The sequence below is a fragment of the Mirounga leonina genome, unplaced genomic scaffold (genome assembly GCF_011800145.1).
Source record: "Mirounga leonina isolate KUSES-001 unplaced genomic scaffold, KU_Mleo_1.0 Mir_171, whole genome shotgun sequence".
NCBI lineage: Eukaryota > Metazoa > Chordata > Mammalia > Carnivora > Phocidae > Mirounga > Mirounga leonina.
In genome coordinates, this window is record NW_023270436.1 from 176371 (window position 1) to 196526 (window position 20156).

General features: G+C 45.6%; 2 protein-coding genes across 6 annotated transcripts in view; both read right to left on the minus strand.

Moving 5' to 3' along the window:
- ZNF84 (zinc finger protein 84) overlaps positions 1–19199 on the minus strand; it is a 28242-nt gene extending 9043 nt beyond the window's left edge. For 2 of the 5 annotated variants that reach the window (XM_035016734.1, XM_035016730.1), the window contains exons 1-2: positions 3463–4079; positions 2531–2626 (exon numbers count right to left, since the gene is read on the minus strand). In XM_035016734.1, coding sequence (XP_034872625.1) covers positions 2531–2626; positions 3463–3769 — 403 coding nt within the window. In that variant the 5' untranslated portion in view covers positions 3770–4079. Of the gene's footprint in view, positions 1–500; positions 1683–2530; positions 2627–3462; positions 4080–14030; positions 14208–18611 lie in introns of those variants that run through there. The other 3 variants (XM_035016731.1, XM_035016732.1, XM_035016733.1) reach the window with 3 other exon arrangements.
- The window catches only part of ZNF26 (zinc finger protein 26), a 29411-nt gene continuing 27920 nt past the window's right edge, over positions 18666–20156 (minus strand). The window contains exon 4 of the mRNA XM_035016753.1: positions 18666–18721. Coding sequence (XP_034872644.1) covers positions 18666–18721 — 56 coding nt within the window. The remainder of the gene's footprint in view (positions 18722–20156) is intronic.

Sequence of the window (20156 nt, forward strand, 5' to 3'; positions counted from 1 at the left end):
CAGTGGGCGTCCCTGGGCAGAAACACTACCCACATTACTGCATTTTTGTTGCTGGGTGACCCTCACGGAGGGAGCAGCACAGGAAACCTACACCCGGATTCCTCCAGACTCTGCTTTGCCCTTTCCCTGGTGAGGAAGCTGTCATTAGGTCACTGTAGTAAGTCTTAGCCTTACAGACAACGATATCCTGAGTCCTCCTAGCGACTCTCCGAACGTGGTGGTCTTGAGGACCCTGACACACAGGCCTTGTTTAGGTAACTTTGACTATGTTGCAGTGAAGCATAAATGTCCAATATTTAAATCCTGAATTTAAAAAAAACAAAAAAACCTAAATGCAAATGTCTTAACTTTTTTTTTTTTTTTTTTTTTACAGATTTTATTTATTTATTTGCCAGAGAGAGAGAGCACAAGCAGGGGGAGCAGCAGAGGCAGAGGGAGAAGCAGGCTCCCCGCCCAGCAACAAGCCCGATGCAGGACTTGATCCCAGGACCCGGGATCATGACCTGAGCCTAAGGCAGGTGCTTAACGGACTGAGCCACCCAGGCGCCCCACAAATGTCTTTAATTTCTACGCTTCTGTAAGGTGTTTTCTAGGTCTTTTATTTTTAATTATCTTTAGTCGTCACTCAAGTGGACGCTATCGATGAATGAGGGGCACATAAAAATTACAAGAGGTTCCTCAAACTACAAACTCCAGTTCTAGAATATTCCATTTTAAAACTACATACACACCACTCTACTGAATCAATTTTGCTGATAATGCATCCATAATGCTTATTGTTGGGAAAAAAAATGCCCAGGTAATCTAATGCACACCTGGCTAAAAACACCTGAATTAAAACAATGGGCTTATTGAATATTGTGACACATAAGTGGATATAAACTATAAACCTTGTGTTTATGCATGCACACAGCTCAGGGACCCAACCAACTAAAGAACATTACATACACTGTGATCAGGTCTGAGATGGGACTTCCAAAAAAAAGTGAGAAAAATTTAGCTGGAACAGTCAAGAACATTCCATGAGTATGAATGCAGCAAAAACAGAGCTTATGCAGAAAGGATGAAGATAAAGCATAGCACAATCAAACACTCAGATGCAGAGAAGAATAAATATTACATGTGAAAACACAGAGAAATGTTTAAATGGCGTTGACCATGAAGTGGGGGGAGAGGGTCAACAGCTGACGGCCTACACAGACCCAGACTGTGGGTCCCGGAGGAAGAGGTCACCAGCTGTAGCAGATACTCTGCTGCCTCAGCTACATTCAGAGGGATGCCCTGGGCAGACTGTGGGACCTACCCCAGGCACCCACATCTCTCTGCCCAAAACAATCCTTAGGCCACACACGGCATGCTTGGTCTGTATGCAGGGATTCTGGACATTCTGGAGAGTTAACACCCCCAGGGCAATGCTCACACCCTGAGAGATGGGAGTTAGTGGATGACCAGCTTCCTGGCCCCACAGGGGCTCCCAGCAGCCACCATGGGTCAGCACCCCTTCCAACATGCACACCGCCGTTCCCTCTCCACCCCCATCTCACTGCTCTTTCTCCCACTACAGTAAATTCTTGGCACTCAGATACGTATCTCAGGGTCTGCTTCCGAGGGAACCTGAAGTCAATGTCACACAGATGAGTAGGGATGTATGACAGATCAGAGACAGCTGGCTGCTTTAGGAACTGAAATACAAGGTATCATTTGAGAACACTTATAAAAGGTAAGGCTCTGGACCCATCAAGCCTAGTTTTAAGTGGGACTTGAGGAGTTAAGTTAAAAAGATAGTTTCCAGGGGCACCTGGGTGGCTCAGTTGGTTGAGCGACTGCCTTCGGCTCGGGTCATGATCTTGGAGTCCCAGGATCGAGTCCAGCATCGGGCTCCCTGCTCAGTGGGGAGTCTGCTTCTCCCTCTGACCCTACCCCCTCTCGAGCACCCTCTCTCTCACTCTCTCTCAAATAAATAAAATCTTAAAAAAAAAAAAAAGATAGTTTCCAAAGGGCAAGAGAATTAAATAATAAGAATGCAAGAGAGAACATTCAATACACTCCATGGTGTCTAATCTACAGGTAAAGTACAGCAGAAGCCAACCTTACAAAAGGAGGAAAAGGACCACCGTTTGGGAGGAATAAGGGAGGACTTCCTTTTCTGCTCCACGGGGCACTTCTCTGGGCATCAGACGCCCAAACGAGGGCAAAGGAAACCTCCTGAAGGTACAAGCAGAGGTGAACAGAGGACAGAAGGAGACTAAATGTGTCAGAACACCAAACAAGAAGTCAAAGTCCCAGACTTGAAGGACAGGGAGTAAGTCATGGCCCAGACGAGCTGTAGATATTTTGCGTTAAGCTACAAGCGAAGAAGCCACATCTAAATGTGACTTATTTGAGCAGCTCGTGTCACCTGTTCTGAATCATCCCTAAAGGTTTACAGATCTTAAAGAGAGCTCTCCAAAGCACAATTCACAGAAGTCAACCCACTGGCCAGCTGAGACTGACCTTCTGCCTCCCGCATCTGGCTGGTTCTCACACCCACCTGGACGATCTGTACTTGGAACTTCTCCATCTCCGATCCACGGCTCTTCTCCTTGCTCCAACTTGAAGATGACATCAGGTTTCGTAACTTCGTACCCTGTTTAGGGGAAAACACAAAGCCATGGCCCCGACTGCTTGGGCTTTAGGGCCTCTGAAGAATGAGCAAAGTCTGGCATCAGGCGGACAGTGAAGCTACTCACTGGTGTATCAACGGAGTAAGTAATTCTCAAAGGCAACGGTCTCCCTGGTGGCTAATGGGGTCTAAAAATCTTTGACTTCTGGGGCGCCTGGATGGCTCAGTCGTTAAGCGTCTGCCTTCGGCTCGGGTCATGATCCCAGGGTCCTGGGATCGAGCCCTGCATCGGGCTCCCTGCTCAGCTGGAGGCCTGCTTCTCCCTCTCCCACTCCCCCTGCTGTGTTCCCTCTCTCGCTGTCTCTTTCTGTGTCAAATAAATAAATAAAATCTAAAAAAAAATAAAAATAAAAAATAAAAATCTTTGACTTCTATAATCCAAATCCAAAACCATTACACTCTTCAGAGGCTCTGGAGCCAGTCTGCCTGGGTTCAAATCCAGGCCTTTTCATCTACCAGCTGTCAGTCCCTGGGAGAGTTACTTAAACCTGCCACACAAAACTGCTCTGTAAATAAGTCCACATGTGAACAGTATGTGAAATACAGTAAGTTCCTTGCATTAGGTGTTGCCCACTACCAAGACCACCATCCTGGTAGGTTTCAGAGCCGCACAACGAAAATAAGTCTTCGTTATTTGAAGATGAGATGTAGACGCCTTCCCTACTGTCATAGTGCAGGGAACTTTCAATCCCCTGAATTCAGGTCCAAAACCATTAGAGATTTCAGAAGCCACAGAGCTCTCAGCAACTCAAAAAGTAAGGTGCTGGGCCCCACCGGTGGTCCTCGGGGAGCTGCCTTACCCAGAGACACGAGGCTACTGTAGTTCTCCAACATGACATCCTTGTACAAGTCCTTCTGACTGGGGTCCAGGAGCTGCCATTCCTTTTGGGTGAAGTCCACAGATAAATCTTCAAACGAGAATGTGTCCTGTAAGAGCACAGTCCCAGTGAATCTGAAGCAACAATCACTGTGTGACGTGGGAAGGGAGGACTGGAGCTTGAGCACATCATTCTCATCACACCAAGGTGCAGAGAATGACGATGGTCTCCTTCGCATTATGTCTCTGGGATAAAGTGCCACAATGCACTCTTCCATCCCTCCATTCATACAATACCTGACAACTGGAATTGGCAATTTTAAATCTTCTGAACCACCAACAAAATGTGTACTGAACCTCAACTATGGCACCAGAAAAGTGGTATCAAAAGAAAGAGAGCAAAACAACACCCTAAAAAGCTGCACAGCCTTGCAGAGGGCGGCAAACACACACACGTATTCACAAAATAAGCTATTATAACAGCAGAGGCAGAAATGAAAGGAGGGCACAATGTGGGTCCAAGCGATCAGTTTGGGGCGCCTGGTGGCTCAGTTGTTGAGCGTCTGCTTTCCGCTCGGGTCATGATCCCAGGGTTCTGGGATCGAGTCCCACATCGGGCTCCCTGCTCAGCGGGAAGCCTGCTTCTCCCTCTCCCACTCCCCTTGCTTGTGTCCCTCTCTCGCTGTGTCTCTCTCTGTCAAATAAATAAATAAAATCTTTAAAAAAAAAAAAAAGATTTTGTTTTCTGGGGCACCTGGGTGGCTCAGTTGTTAAGCGTCTGCCTTCAGCTCAGGTCATGATCCCAGGGTCCTGGGATCGAGCCCCGCATCGGGCTCCCTGCTCGGCGGGAAGCCTGCTTCTCCCTCTCCCACTCCCCCTGCTTGTGTTCCCTCTCTCGCTGTGTCTCTCTCTGTTAAATAAATAAAATCTTTAAAAAAAAAAAAACGATCAATTTGAGCATCAGCTTAGGCTCTTTGCAAGAGGTAAAGCTTGAGATGGATTTTAGGAAATTAGCAGTGCTTTCCACAAAAATGGGGATGCAAAGACATTCTGGGAGCCAACAGCTCCAATGAGACCCCAAAACTGCTAGCATTCAGGAGGTGCAAACAGTTTGTTAGACAAGATCACAGGGTGCAAGGCAGCGATTAAAGGCCACATGGGAGGTGGGGCCTACTGTACTTAAACGAACTAGACAGTTTTTCTTTCTTTTTTTAATTAAAGATTTGAGAGCGAGCGAGCTTGGGGGGGGATGGGCAGAGAGAGAGAGAATCTCAAGCCGACTCCCCACTGAGCACAGAGCCTGACACGGGGCTCAATCTCACAACCCTGAGATCAGGACCTGAGCCGAAATCAAGAGTCAGATGTCCAACCGACTGAGCCACCCAGGCGCCCCTGAGCTAGACACTTTCTTGCTGCCAACAGCTAGCCATGATTTCATGGAATGGGAGTGACATAACCAAATCTAGGTCTCAGAAAGGGTTCTGGATTTTAGGTCATGATGGATTCTGTCCCAAAGCCTCCTGAGAGGACCAGAAAACACGCACTCTAAAAAATCCAGAATACCATCAGAAAATACAAAGCCTGACCTAAACAGCACCTCATACACTTTAAGAGCCAGCGAACCTGAAGACCCATTTTGAGCAAATGAGAGAAAAAAAGACTTAAAAATGCGCTTCAGACACTCAGGGCTCAGGACACTGCCAGACAACACCAAATGCATGTCCCGGGAGTCCCAGGAAGAGAAAAGCAGGAACGTGGCGGACAAAGCAAATGACAGCTACACACTCCCTAAACGTGGCAAAAGGCATAAGTTGGCAGATTCAGGAAACTCAGTGAACCCCCCCTGGATAAACATGAAGAAAGCCACAACCAAACATGCCATGATCAAACGGGACAGAATACAAAGAAAGAAGTCACGTCACTTACAGGGAAAGCAATTCAAATGACTGCAGATCTCTTATTCAGAAGCATAGAGGCCAGAAGAAAGTAGGACATTTTAAAAGTGCTGAAAGGAAAGGATTTTGTAGCCAACTTAAATATTCATCAGGAATAACTGTGAAATAAGAACATTTTCTCTTATGAAAAAAACCTAAGCGCCTTCAGGGTAAGAGACCTGCTGTGAAAGGGTTAACTAGTGCAAAGAGCACCAGCAGGTAACTCAGCGGTGCAAGAGTTAAGAATCCCTGCAAATATGACACATGCTCGTCTCCTCTTGCATTCTTTGAGGTATGTTTGTGCATCTCCTGCTGGGGTCTTCAGTAGGCCCACCGGGCTGCAACAGGAGAGCACCCAGACAGTGGTGGTTTCCACATGCCTTTCCAAGGAGCAACACAAAATTTAACACTGCTGCACTTCAAACCACACAAATGAAAAATGAAATGGTAAGCCACAGACAGGAAAAATTATTTGCAAATCCTATTTCTGATTAAAAAACAAAAAAACAACAACAAAAAAGACTCAGAACTTAAAGGAAAACCTCTTACAAAAAACAAACAAACAAACAGTTAAAAAGTAGGCAGCACATGCCTGACTGGCTCAGACAGTGGAGCAGATGATGCCTGATCTCAGGGTCAAGCATTCAAGCTCCACGTTGGGCGAGGAGCCTACTTTAAAATTTTTTGAAATAAAAATAAAAACTGGTAGACTATTTTAATACATTCTATCAAAGAAGACTTAGGAATGGCTAATAAGCAGCAATGAAACAGTGACCAACATCACTAATTATTAAGGAAAAGCAAATTAAGACCACAATGAGAAACCACGTGACACTCACCAGCATGCTGATAATCAACAAGACAGACGATAACAAGTGTTGGAAAAGATGTGGAGAAACTGGAACTGAACAACGATATAACATGGTTCTGACACTACGGGACTGTGGCAGTTTCTTAAAAAGGTTAAATATAATTTTACCAGACAATGCAGCAAGGACACGCTCAGGCATGTTCCCAAGAGAAAGGAAAACCTATATTCATATGAACCATGTACACGATTGCCCCACGAGAGGACTTACAACCACCGGGATGTGTTTATAATCCAGATGCCCAGCAAGTGGTGAACGTGTAAAAAGACAGGGAACACCCACAGAATGGAACACTAGTAAAAAGAATGAATTTCTGACATGTGCCAAAATATGGATGGACTTCAAAACCCTACGCTGATGAGAGAAGCCAGACACGGAAGGACCCACATTATACAAACCCACTGATGTGAAATGAGAGTAAGGAAACCAGTGGTTGCCTCCACTGCGGGTGGAAACAGGGACTGACTGCAAAATCACCAGGTCCCCTGCGGATGAAGCAGAACTTCTAAAGCTGGAATGATGGTAAACACAACATAAAATTACCAGAAAAATCACTGACTTACACACGTAAACTGGGTAGACCCTACTGAAGTCACAGTTCAGAAAAGCTGTTAAAAAGGATAACGTGAAAGTAGTAAAGATATACCAATGTATCTGACAACTTAGGTAAAAGAGATATTCAAACAATGCACTCGAAAATGACACAAGATAAAAGTCTGAATTAATTCTGTAAATGTTAAAGACACTGACCTCCACAATTTAAAACCTTCCTTCAAAGAAAACCCCAAGTCTAGGTGGCTCCAGAGGTAAATTCTTCCAATCATTTAAGGAATAAATAAAATAACCTCACAGAAATTCCTCCTGAGTGCAAACTTCTCAACTGGCTGTATAAGGCCAGCAGACCAAACCAAACAAAAACATAATAAATGAACATCACGGGCAAATAACTCTAACAGAATCAAAATTCCTAACAAAAAATTAGCAAGTTGAATCAAGCCATGTATAAAAACAGCATAATGTGACGTGCAGTGCAAGATGGGGTTAGCATTCAGAAATCAATAAATCATATTAACAGAATAAGGGAGAAAAACCATTATTTCAACAGATGTGGAAAAGGCATATGATGAAAATGTCTTCATTGTAAAATACTGTCAACTAGTAATAGAACTTGTAATCATAATCTACAAACATCTACAGCTACATCATACTTAATGATGAAATTCTGAATACTCGCTCTCAGAGGACAAGAAGGACATTGTCCAAAAGAATTTTTTGTGATGACTTACATGTTCTGTATCTGCACCATCCAACAAGGTAGCCATTAGCCACAAACATCTACTGAATACTTCAAAGGTGACTAGGAAAGGATTTTATTTTTAATTTAAATTCAGTTAGCATATACTGTATTACTAGTTTCAGGAGCAGAATTTAGTGATTCATCAGTTACGTGTAACACCTAGCACTCATTACATCAAGTGCCCTCCTTCATGCCCATCACCCAATTATATTATCCTATCCACCCACCCACCTCCCCCCCAGCAACCGTTTGTTCCCTAGAGTTAAGGGTCTCTTATGGGGGGCACCGGGTGGTTCAGTTACTGAAGCGTCTGCCTTCAGCTCAGGTCATGATTCCAGAGTCCTGGGATCGAGTCCCGCATCGGGCTCCCTGCTCAGTGGGGAGTCTGCTTCTCCCTCGGCCTGCTGCTCCACCTGCTTGTGCTGTCAAATAAATAAAATCTTCAAAAAAATTTTAAAATAAAATAATTAAAGAAAGAGTCTCTTAGGGTTTGCTTCCCTGTTTTTATCTTATTTTTCCTTTCCTTCCCCTATGTTCATCTGTTTTGTTTCTTAAATTCCACGAGTGCAATCATGTAATTGTCTTTCTCTGACTTATTTCGCTTAGCGAAAATACCACCTAGTTCCAACCACGTTGCTGCAAATGGCACGATTTCATTTTTGATGGCTGAGCAACGTTCCAGAGTGTGTGTGTGTGTGTGTGTGTGTGTGTGTATACACACATCTTTATCCATTCATCAGTCTATGGACACTTGGGCTATTTCCATAGTTTGGCTATTGTGGACATTGCTACTATAAACATTGGGGTGCAGGTGTCCTTTCAGATCACTATGTTTGTATCCCTTGTTTTTTTTTTTAATTTTTTATTTATTTATTTGACAGAGAGAGACACAGCAACAGAGGGAACACAAGCAGGGGGAGTGGGAGAGGGAGAAGCAGGCTTCCCGCCGAGCAAGGAGCCCGATGCGGGGCTCAATCCCAGGACCCTGGGATCACGACCTGAGCCGAAGGCAGACGCTTACCGACTGAGCCACCCAGGCGCCCCTGTTTGTATCCTTTGGATAAATATCTAGTAGTGCAATTGCTGAATCATAAGATAGTTCTATTTCTAACTATTTGAGGAACCTCCATACTGTTCTCCAGGGTGGCTGCACCAGTTTGCATTCCCACCAAGACTGTAAGAGGGTTCCCCTTTTAATTTTACTTACGTTTAAGTAATTGAACAGCACAGTTACCTAATGGCAACCCACTGCATAATAATTTGTCTGGTCTTTGTCTCAGGTTCCTGGGACAGAGCTTTTAAAGCCTTGTTATTTGAGGGCACCCAAGTGGCTCAGTCGGTTAAAAGCCTCTGACTCTTGATTTCGGCTCAGGACATGATCTCAGGGTCGTGAGGTCAAGCAAGCCCCATGTCAGGTTCCTCGCTGAGTGTGGAGCCTGCTTAGGATTATCTCTCCCTCCGCCCCCCACCCTGCCAAGGACACATGCACACGCTCTCTCTCTCTTTCTCTCTCTTAAAAAATGTTAAAGTCTTGTTATTTCCCCAGTGACAGAGTGTTTTCATAGTTCATGACGGGCTCCTCCTGAGTTTATGCTTCTCACAAAAAAAGGTGACTCACAGTGGGCTCCTAGATAGTGTTCTAGATGGGCACCGGCTGGTAAGATCAACCATTTGATTAGAGGGTTGGTGTTCTGAGTCTGATGATATGAGCCCAACGTCAAGGAAGGGGAGGAGATTGAGTTCACTCATATGGCCAGTGAGTCAATAAATCACATCTACATAATGAATCCCCAATAAAAACTGTAGAGGGGCGCCTGGGTGGCTCAGTGGGTTAAGGGTCGGTCTTTGGCTCAGGTCATGATCCCAGGGTCCTGGGATCGAGTCCCACGTCAGGGCCCCCATCAGCAGGGAGCCTGCTTCTCCCTCTGCCTCTGCTCCTCCCCACCCCCGTTCCAGCTAATAAATAAATAAAATCTAAACAAACAAAAAAAAGAAAACTGGACATTGGAACCTTAAGTTAGCTTCCTGGTTGGGAAGCACAAAGCTACGTGCCACAAGGGTGATGTGTCCTGGTTCCATGGGGACAGGGCAGAGAAGCTCCACCTCCGCAACCCCCCAGACCTCATTCTGTGTCTGTTCACTTGGCTGCTTCCAATCTGTGTCGTTTACACTCAAAATGTAATTGTATGTACAGCACTTCTGTAAGTTCTGTGAGCTGTTCCAGCAAACCTGAAGGGATCATGGGAAGCCCCCAAATTTGTAGCCACTTGGTCAGAAATGCAGGTGGCCTGGGGACCCCAGAACTTATAGCTGACCACGGAAGTGAGGGCGGTCTTGTTGGGGGCTGTGTCCTTAACTTGCAGAGGTGGTGCTAACGGCAGACGTTGTCATAAATGAGCCCTGGAATGCACCAGACAGAAACAAGGCAGGCTGAGAGGAGGGGGGCAACAGGCATCCTGGAGGTCCTGGCCAGTACAACAAATGCAAGGAACAAGTACAAATATCAGAAGGAAGAGATAAAACTGCCACCGATGGCAGGACTGCGTATGAAGAAAATTTTTAAAATACTACAAACAATGATAATTAGTTAACTATAGATATTCTTCTCGAATACTGCACCAAAACTAATCAGCTGGTCGTCTCTTAAAGATGAGCCAAGCCGAAGTACAGAATCTCTAACTTAAAGTCTTCTCACAAAAAAACAGCTTTACTAGTTAATTCTGTAGACATTTAATGCAGAAATAATTCCTATTTTACTAAACAACTATGGAAGATGGAAGCAAAAACACAACCCTAAATTTTTTTTTTTTAAGATTTTTATTTATTTGCGAGAGAGAGAATGAGAGACAGAGAGCATGAGAGGGAGGAGGGTCAGAGGGAGAAGCAGACTCCCTGCCGAGCAGGGAGCCCGATGCGGGACTCGATCCCGGGACTCCAGGATCATGACCTGAGCCGAAGGCAGTCGTTTAACCAACTGAGCCACCCAGGCGCTCCACAACCCTAAACTTTTTGATACAAGCATAACCTTGATAACAAAACTCAGTAGGATACTGCGCCTGGGTGGCTCAGTTGGTTAAGCGTCTGCCTTCGGCTCGGGTCATGATCCTGGGGTCCTGGGATCGAGCCCCGCATCCCAGTGGGGAGTCTGCTTCTCCCTCTGCCCCTCCCCCTGCTCGTGCTTTCTCTCTCTCTCAAATAAATGAAATCTTTTTTAAAAGATTTTATTTATTTATTTTTTTGTTTTGTTTTTGTTTTTTGTTTTTTGTTTTTTTTAAGATTTTATTTATTTATTTGACAGAGAGATAGACAGAAGAGCACAAGCAGAGGGAGTGGCAGAGGGAGAGGGAGAAGCAGGCTCTGCACTGAGCAGGGAGCCCGATGCGGGACTCGATCCCAGGACCCTGAGATCATGACCTGAGCCGAAGGCAGACGCTTAACCATCTGAGCCACCCAGGCGCCCCAAGATTTTATTTATTTATTTGACAGAGAGAGAGGGAACACAAGCAGGGGGGAGCAGGAGAGGGAGAAGTAGGTCTCTCGCTGAGCAGGGAGCACAATACAGGGCTTGATCTCAGGACCCTGAGCCACCCAGGCACCCAATATAATTTTTTAAAAATAAATTAATTAGGGGTGCCTGGGTGGCTCAGTCAGTTAAGCATCTGCCTTCGGCTCAGGTCAATATCCCGCAGTCCTAGGATCGAGCCCCACGTCCCTGCTCAGTAGGGAGCCTGCTTCTGCCTCTGCCCCTCCCCCTGCTTGTGCTCTCTCCCTCCCTCTCTCTCAAATAAAATCTTTAAAAAATACATAAAAATTAATTAATTAACAAAGAAGTGGAGGGGGGAAACAAAGAGCAGGTAGAAGCAGGGTATCACTTTGTAGCCCCTAATGAAATAATCCATCAAGGCAACAACCATATAAAGTTGCTGGCATGACAAAGGGACAAGCAGATGGAAGTTGCCTCCTGAAAGACCATGTACCAAAACCTCTGAAATACTCTTGCCAAAAAAAGTCACACTTGAATCTGATCAAGTCTCCAGAGCAGATCTGTGAAGATGGAGATATTCTTTATCTATGCTAATTCATGGCTTCTGAGTACCTGAAATGAGGCCAGTGTGACTCGGGGCTAGATTTAATCATTTTAAACAGGTGATGTGGCTGGCAGCTTCTGTACTGGACAGCACAGCTCCACATCTATGCCCTGCAGGAGACACAGAACACGCCAGCAACACTAGCAAAACCCAGACAGTGGGAAATCCACAGAATAAATCACCTGGCCTCGGGGCGCCTGGGTGGCTCAGTCGTTAAGCGTCTGCCTTCGGCTCAGGTCAGGATCCCAGGGTCCTGGGATCGAGTCCCGCATCGGGCTCCCTGCTCAGGTGGAAAGCCTGCTTCTTCCTCTCCTCCCAGCTCAGTGCTCTCTCTTGCTCTCTCTCTCTCTCAAATAAATAAAATCTTTTTTTTAAAAATGGGGCTAGGAAAAAAGAGCCAATAGGTTAAGAGGGACTTAAGAGAGGCAGATCAACCAATTACACTGTATGAACTGTACCCAGATTCTGACCCAAACTTCAAACGATTTGGGGTTTTAGGAGACAACTGGAATTCTGAACACTGACTGAATTCGGTGATATTAAGAAGCTGCCTTCACGGGACAGAAAGCTGCACTTGCAATGATCTCATAAACAAATTTTAAGTGAAAGAAACAAAACATAAATCACTATATACTACAGCAGATGACACCAAACTGCAGTGTTTAAGGATGAACACTTAGGAGTAAGACTAGAAAGAGAAGCACAGAAATGGTTATAAAAGTCGGGGTCCCGGTTCCCTCTGTCAGGAGGGAGAGGTTGTGACTGGCACACGAAAGGCCTCATTTGGGCTGGGAATGTTCTTTTTTTTTTTTTTTTTTAAAGATTTTATTTATTTATTTGAGACAGAGAGAATGAGAAAGAGAGCACATGAGAGGGGGGAGGGTCCGAGGGAGAAGCAGACTCCCTGCCGAGCAGGGAGCCCGATGCGGGACTCGATCCAGGGACTCCAGGATCATGACCTGAGCCGAAGGCAGTCGCTTAACCAACTGAGCCACCCAGGCGCCCTGGGCTGGGAATGTTCTACTTCTTGACCTGAATGGTGGCCTCATGGGTATGCAGTTGGTAATAATTCATTATGCTGTACTTTTACATTTTATGTACTTTTTCATATGTGAATACTGCTTCACAATTAAAGAGGTACATAAATATGCAATTATGATTACTAAGTGCTTTGGTATTTTCCCCTTGGGTCACACTCTGTGGAAAACTATGAAAAATGACTGTAAGACCCATGGATTTACTACATTTCTCTGAGGGCATTACCCACACTGTATCATTTATTCAAAGACTTCATCTAAGAATGACCAAGAAATATTTACTTTCTATGAAGAACTAATTCACTTTTACCTTTGGATAATGCAACTCAGAGAAACATTCTTGTATCTTTATTATAACTACTAAAATTTGAAAACCAAGTCTGTAGCTCAAATTCATTAATTATGTAGGACACTATTGCTTACAAAATTTCAGGGGCACCTGGGTGGCTCAGTTGAAGCATCTGACTCTTGATTTCAGCTGAGGTCATGATCTCAGGATTGTGGGATCGAGCCCATCGAGCTCTGTGCTGGGTGTGGAATCTATTTAAGATTCCTTCTTTTCCCTCTCCCTCTGCCCTCCCACCCTCCCCCCCAACCCCGCTCATACTCTTTAACAAAGCAAAAACAAAAACAATTCAAATCTTAAGACCTTCTCAAGGTCCTATGGAGTTAACCCTTTAAGGGGCGCCTGGGTGGCTCAGTTGAGTAAGTGTTGCTTTTGGCTCAGGTCACGATCCCAGGGTCCTGGGATGGAGCCCCACAGTGGGCTCCCTGCTCAGTGCAGAGCCTGCTTCTCTCTCTCCCTCTGCCTGCTGCTCCCCCTGCTTGTGCTCTCTCTCTCTCTCAAATAAATAAAATCTAAAAAAAAAAAATTAAAAAGTCGGCCCTTGAACATCATGGGTATGAACTGTGCAGGTCCACTTACATGTGGATTTTTTCAATAAATACTGTTATAGTACTATAAATGTATTTTCTCTTATGACTTTAATAACATTTTCTTTTCTCTAGCTTTATCATAAAACACAGTATATAATACACATAGAAAATACATGTTAATTACCCGTTACCGGTAAGGCTTCTGGTCAACAGTAGGCTGTGAGGAGTTAAGTTTTGGGGGAGTTGAAAGTTACACATGGATTTTCCATAGTGCAGGGAGCCGGCGCCCGACCCCACTGCTGTTCTAACTGCTCCCATTTTGTCCCAACCTGGGTCTTCTATGCTGAGGCTACTTTCCCCTGATTTCTTAACTACTTATACTTTTTTCACTAGAAGACGTATGCACCTCTTCTAATCCCCTGGAAAATAAAGAAGAAGCAATCACCTCACCTGTAACATGGTCATTTTCTGTTCCAAGATGAGTAGCACCTCTGAGCTCTGCTCCACCCTAAGTCTCTTCTGCTTTTGTCCCGGAGCTCCGCCAGGAGGCCGTGGCTGGGTCTCGCACACCGGGAGCAGGTTCCTGGCTCCAGGAGCTCCTTCCTTACATCACATGAGCAGGCTTATCTGTGGGTAACCAGGATCCGTGGACTTAGGAACAAATGCACTTTGATGGGTATATTCATGCTGCACCTAAAATCTTTTCTCCTCTTGCTAGGAATCAGGCATTCACGGTCATCTGTTTCTATATAACTGAAATAGGGCTACCCAGGGATAGGAAAAGGATATAGTGCAAAAGAAGAGCAGAAGTCTGTGACTTGGCAAGAAATATCAGAAATAAAGTACTTCTGATATCCATTCACTGCTCACTCCGGACACAGGATAAATCACTTTCACAGGTGCAATGAAGTACAACTCTATTTTTTTTTTTAAAGATTTTATTTATTTATTTGTGAGAGAGAGAGTGAGAGAGAGCACATGAGAGGGGGGAGGGCCAGAGGGAGAAGCAGACTCCCTGCCAAGCAGGGAGCCCGATGCGGGACTCGATCCCGGGACTCCAGGATCATGACCTGAGCCGAAGGCAGTCACTTAACCGACTGAGCCACCCAGGCGCCCCACAACTCTATTTTAGGCAGATGGAATTCTGGAGAGCTTAAGTGATTTGTATTAAAAAAGACTTGAGTTTCAATCAACTCTTCCCTTCACTGGCTACATGGCTTTGGGCAAAACCAGACAAACTTTATCTTTATGAGCCTTAGCTCCCTATGAAAGTCATCCATAACCCCCTCAACTCTTATCAGCTTCTGAAGGAAGCATGTTAAAATCTCCCAATAAGAGTACAGTTTGGAGGGCGCCTGGGTGGCTCAGTCGTTAAGCGTCTGCCTTCAGCTCAGGTCATGATCCCAGGGTCCTGGGATCGAGTCCCACATCGGGCTCCCTGCTCAACGGGAAGCCTGCTTCTCCCTCTCCCACTCCCCCTGCTTGTGTTCCTGCTCTCGCTGTCTCTGTCAAATAAATAAAAATAAAATCTTTAAAAAAAAAAAGATTACAGTTTGGTAAATTTCACCTTGTAATCCTCTTGATATCTGGATTATATGTTTAAAGCTATGTTGTTCGACACAAGGAGGTTATGTATTTCTGAAAGATTATGCTTTAATCATTGTGTAATGGCACTCCATATGCCAAATCATGCTCCTTTCTTGGCTTTTAAGCCTCATTTTTTTACTTGCTAAAATTGTGAGGATAAAGTGGACCTTTGGGTCCACTTAACAGTGGGATTCTGAGGAATAAATGAAATAATAAAAGGAATGTGAATGCTTTCTTCATGTAAGGGAAAATACTAAGCACTTTATAATTTGACACTCACAGACAACCCGAGGAGGCATTTAACAGAATCTTCACCTTACCAAAAGCAAGCAGCGATCTTTAAAGTGACTGCATAGCTGGTAAGCAGCAGAATTGGAATTCTCTTTCTTGCTATGCTCAAGGCACTTACTACTAAAATCATGTCACGTGGGTGTGTTTATGCAGACACACACCCCATACATCCTCAAATTAGCTCTTATCTCTGTGCACACTTTCAGTCACCGTGGTATTTCCACAGAAACACAAATGATGAACGGCCTGCTGCCCCCAAATCATAATAAAAAACAGCACTTAAAAAACAAGCTCTTCCCTTTCATGCCTTTCTGCAACTCAAACTGCAGCACCAGCTCAGAAACACATAGGGAGGTTTCTCCCAGTTACACAAGAAATGATGCCTTTACATAGTGAAAATACCTGCATCTTAGAACAGTGGGGGCATATGAGCGTTACCCAAGTATTAGCTATACTTATTATTGCAGCAGTGAAACATGACGATAAAATTCAGAAATGTATACAAGCTAAATAAGAAACAACTAGTACCTCTATTACCACACCACAGACAACCCTTAAGAGATGGGGAAACTGGATATTTTTAACAAAAATATAAGTATGTGGTCACATTTAAAAAACGTTTTTGGGGGGCGCCTGGGTGGCTCAGTTGGTTAAGCGACTGCCTTCGGCTCAGGTCATGATCCTGGAGTCCCGGGATCGAGTCCCACATCAGGCTCCCTGCTCGGCGGGGAGTCTGCTTCTCCCTCTGACCCTCCCCCCTCTCATGTACTCTCTCTCATTCTCGCTCTCTCAAATAAATAAATAAATCTTTAAAAAAAAAACAAAAAACCGTTTTTGGGGACCCCTGGGTGGCTCAGTCGTTAAGCATCTGCCTTCGGCTCAGGTTAGGATCCCAGGGTCCTGGAATCGAGCCCGCATCGGGCTCCCTGCTCAGCGGGAAGCCTGCTTCTCCCTCACCCATTCCCCCTGCCTGTGTTCCCTCTCTCACTGTCTCTCTCACTCTGTCAAATAAATAAATAAAACCTTTAAATGAATAAATAAATAAAAACTGTTTTTGTTATTTTTCCCCTTACTATGTAAAGACCATCTTTCCAGGTCAATAAACATAGTTCTATAATATCCCCAGCCTTCTCATATAAAACAATAAAAAGGCAAAAAATAAAATCTACTTTAAAAGAAAAAACAGAAATTATGTAGGAATATACTTGGACAAAAACATGTAAGATCCATATGAAAGAAACTAAAACCACCAATGGGGACTATAAAGAGAGGCTTCATACATGTACAATCTGGTCTTGCTCTGGGATAGGAAGACTTCACAGTGAAGTAATTTAGCCCCATATGATTTCTATCTTTAGTCGAGTCCAATCATAATCTCAAAAAGTTTTTCTTTAATAAGCAATTCTAGGGACTCCTGGGTGGCTCAGTCGTTAAGCGTCTGCCTTCAGCTCAGGTCATGATCCCAGGGTTCTGGGATCGAGTCCCACATCGGGCTCCCTGCTCAGCCGGGAGTCTGCTTCTCCCTTGCCTGCCACTCCCCTTGCTTGTACTCTCATTCTCTCTCTGGCAAATAAATAAATAAAATCTTTAAAAAAAAAAAAAAAAACCCAAGCAATTCTAAAGTTCATCTGGAAGAAAAAAGGTTCAGGAATAGCTTGGACACTTTTGGAAATACAAAATAATTGGGGCACCTGGGTGGCTCAGTTGGTTAAGCAAATGACTCTTGATTTTGACTCGGGTTGTGACCTCAAGATAGTGAGATCAAGCCCTGAGTCAGGCTCCACTCTGCACTCAGTGGGGAGTCTGCTTGAAGATTCTCTCCCTCTTCCCCTCCCCCAACATAGACACACCCCCTCTCAAATAAATAAATCTTTTTAAAAATTACAAAATAATGAATGTGAACAGGCCAATGTAATATTAACATATATTATAAAATCAAATAATTAAAAATATTCGACACTGTCTCCATAAAATATGCAAATGAATGAAGCATAACAGTTAAAACATGTAAAAATTCAGCAGGCAAGGGGCACCCGGGTGGCTCAGTCGTTAAAGCATCTGCCTTCGGCTCGGGTCATGATCCCAGGGTCCTGGGATCGAGCCCCGCATCGGGCTCCCTGCTCCACGGGGAGCCTGTTTCTCCCTCTCCCTCTCCCCCTGCTGTGTTCCCTCTCTCGCTGTGTCATTCTCTGTCAAATAAATAAATAAAATCTTTAAAAAAAATTTTTTTTGATAAAAAAAAAACCCCATAGGTGATTATTTGTGTAATTTGGGGGAGAATTTGCCTATACATAATACAAAGGCAAAAACCATAATTAAAAGAAAAAGTCAATAAATTTAACCATTAAAAAATTTAAAAACCTAGGCATGGTTAAAAAAAAAGTCAATTATAACCACATAACCACTCCCCCACCTCCATACACACACCAGGAAAATATACCTACAGCAAATGTCATTTGCTTTGCATTATGCTTTCACTTCATTTCACATAATAAAAATTCTGGCATTGTGACAAATAAAACTATGCTTATCACGCAAGCCATTTCCTTAAGCAGATGGCCAAATTCACAGTGTGATTTTAAAATTTCCTTTGTAATTCTTGTCAAACACTACTCAGTGAAGATTACTTGGGTTCCAATGAACACTCATCAAAAGTAGAAAACTCATCAGGTCATGTCAAATGATGTGGACTTAAGAGATGCCTGTGGGGGCTCAATCAGTTAAGCATCCAGCTCTCGATTTCGGCTCAGGTCATGATATGGGGTCCTCGGATTGAGCCCTGAGTTTGGCATGCTCAGCGGGGAGTCTGCTTGAGACTCTCTCTCCCCTTCTCCCTCTGTCCCGACTCCCTCTCAAAGAAAAAAAAAAAAAAATGATGTATACTTACTATAGAAAATACACAGAATTCAGAATTTCAGGTGAACAAGTGTGACAAGCCATCAGTGTGGTAGTATTATTTCCAGTATTTGTTATTCAGAAAAATGCAGGCTCAACCTTACTCTAACTTAAACAAATGTGTTTTTGAAAGTTGGAAGTTTTGACAAGTCTTCTCCTGAACTCCTTTATATGGCTCCCACGTGTCCTCTCAGCAAATGGAAGCCTAAGCCCTTCTCTGTACAATTGGCCCACTTTAACTGGACTATTCTTGTGTACCTCGGCAGCTTCCTGCATAAGCCGCTCTGCCTGCGACGGCTCTCACATTTGTCTTCAGCAGGAAGGGGCAGCCATCAGCATCATCGTGCAGTTCCACTTAGCATCAAGTTCTGAAGGAATTTCAGGGGAAACGTAGAGAATAATAAAAAATAACATTTACTTACTTACTGTGACAGACGTTTTATACATTTTTTTTCCTTAATGCATCCAGCACCCATTACCAAAAATTAATAAGGCACAGAGGTTCAGCAACTTGCCCAACATCGAGGACACACCCAGGAAGTGGCAGATCCAGGCCACTGGTCCCATTCAGTGTCCCCAAAGACCTGCAGTCACAGCCCCTCAACAAAAGCGGGGGGTGGGGTGGGCAAAGGCCTCCAGAGTTTCTGTTTACATTCCAGTGCTGGGGCCATCTAGTCCCCTATCCAGACATAATGCCACCAGGGCAAACTAAGGATAAAACCAAAAGGAAGAAGGGCATCTGGATGGCTCAGCCAATTAAGTGCCCGACTCTCCATCCCGGCTCAGGTCTGGATCTCAGTGTCGTGAATTCAAACCCCGCACTGGGCTCCACGCTGGTTGTAGAGGCTACTTAAAAACAAACAAAACAGGGGCGCCTGGGTGGCTCCGTCCTTAAGCGTCTGCCTTCGGCTCAGGTCACGGTCCCAGGGTCCTGGGATCGGGCCCCTCATCGGGCTCCCTGCTCGGCGGGAAGCCTGCTGCTCTGCCCCTCCCCGGCTTGTTCTCTCTCTCAAATAAAACAAGTATGCGTTAATGACAGCAAAAAGCATCAGAACTAGGGGGGGAAAAAAAAGTCATTTCTTTGCACTCCCTCGTTTCCAGGCGATAAACGTGAGACCCTGAAAGCGTGAGCGGAGCGTCCGAAGCGGCAGAGGTGGACCACAGTCAGAGAGAGAGAACTTCAGACCCGAGCATCCCGCTGCTGTCAAAAGCCTATTTGGGGTTTGTTTCCGGCTTTGGGGTTTCTCTGTCTTTAGTAGCGAGGCCTTTAAAAACAGCTCTACTGATGCAGGCAGAGCTGAGCGGGGTGAAGCCAGACTGGGGGGGACAGGAGGCCCCGCAGGAAGTCGCCCTGACGGCGGGACCCCACACCCTCTCCGCGCGGCCCCGGGGCGCACGCGCCCGCGGCTCGCGGCCCCGGACAGCCAGGGACGCCCGGCGGCGGCGAGCTCTCGGAGGCCACGGCCACGAGCGGGGCGCCCCGCCGCGCCCCCCCCACTCACCGCGCGCCCCGCCGCGCTACCCGCGACCCCCCGCCCGCCCGCGCGCCCGCGCCCACAGGCCCCCGAGCCTGCCGCCCAGACACGACCCCCAGGTCCTTGCCGCGAGACCCCCGCACGCGTCCCAACCGCCGAGCCGGAGGAAAGCCGCCCCCGAGCCCCCACGAACGCCAGCGCCGACCCCGGACCTCCGTCGTCGGACGCGCAGGCCCAGGAACCACGTGACCCGCCCAGCGCCCCCAGACTCGCCGCCGCCCCGCCCCCGGCCCGCACGCGCCCCCGGCCCGCACGCGCCCCCGGCCCG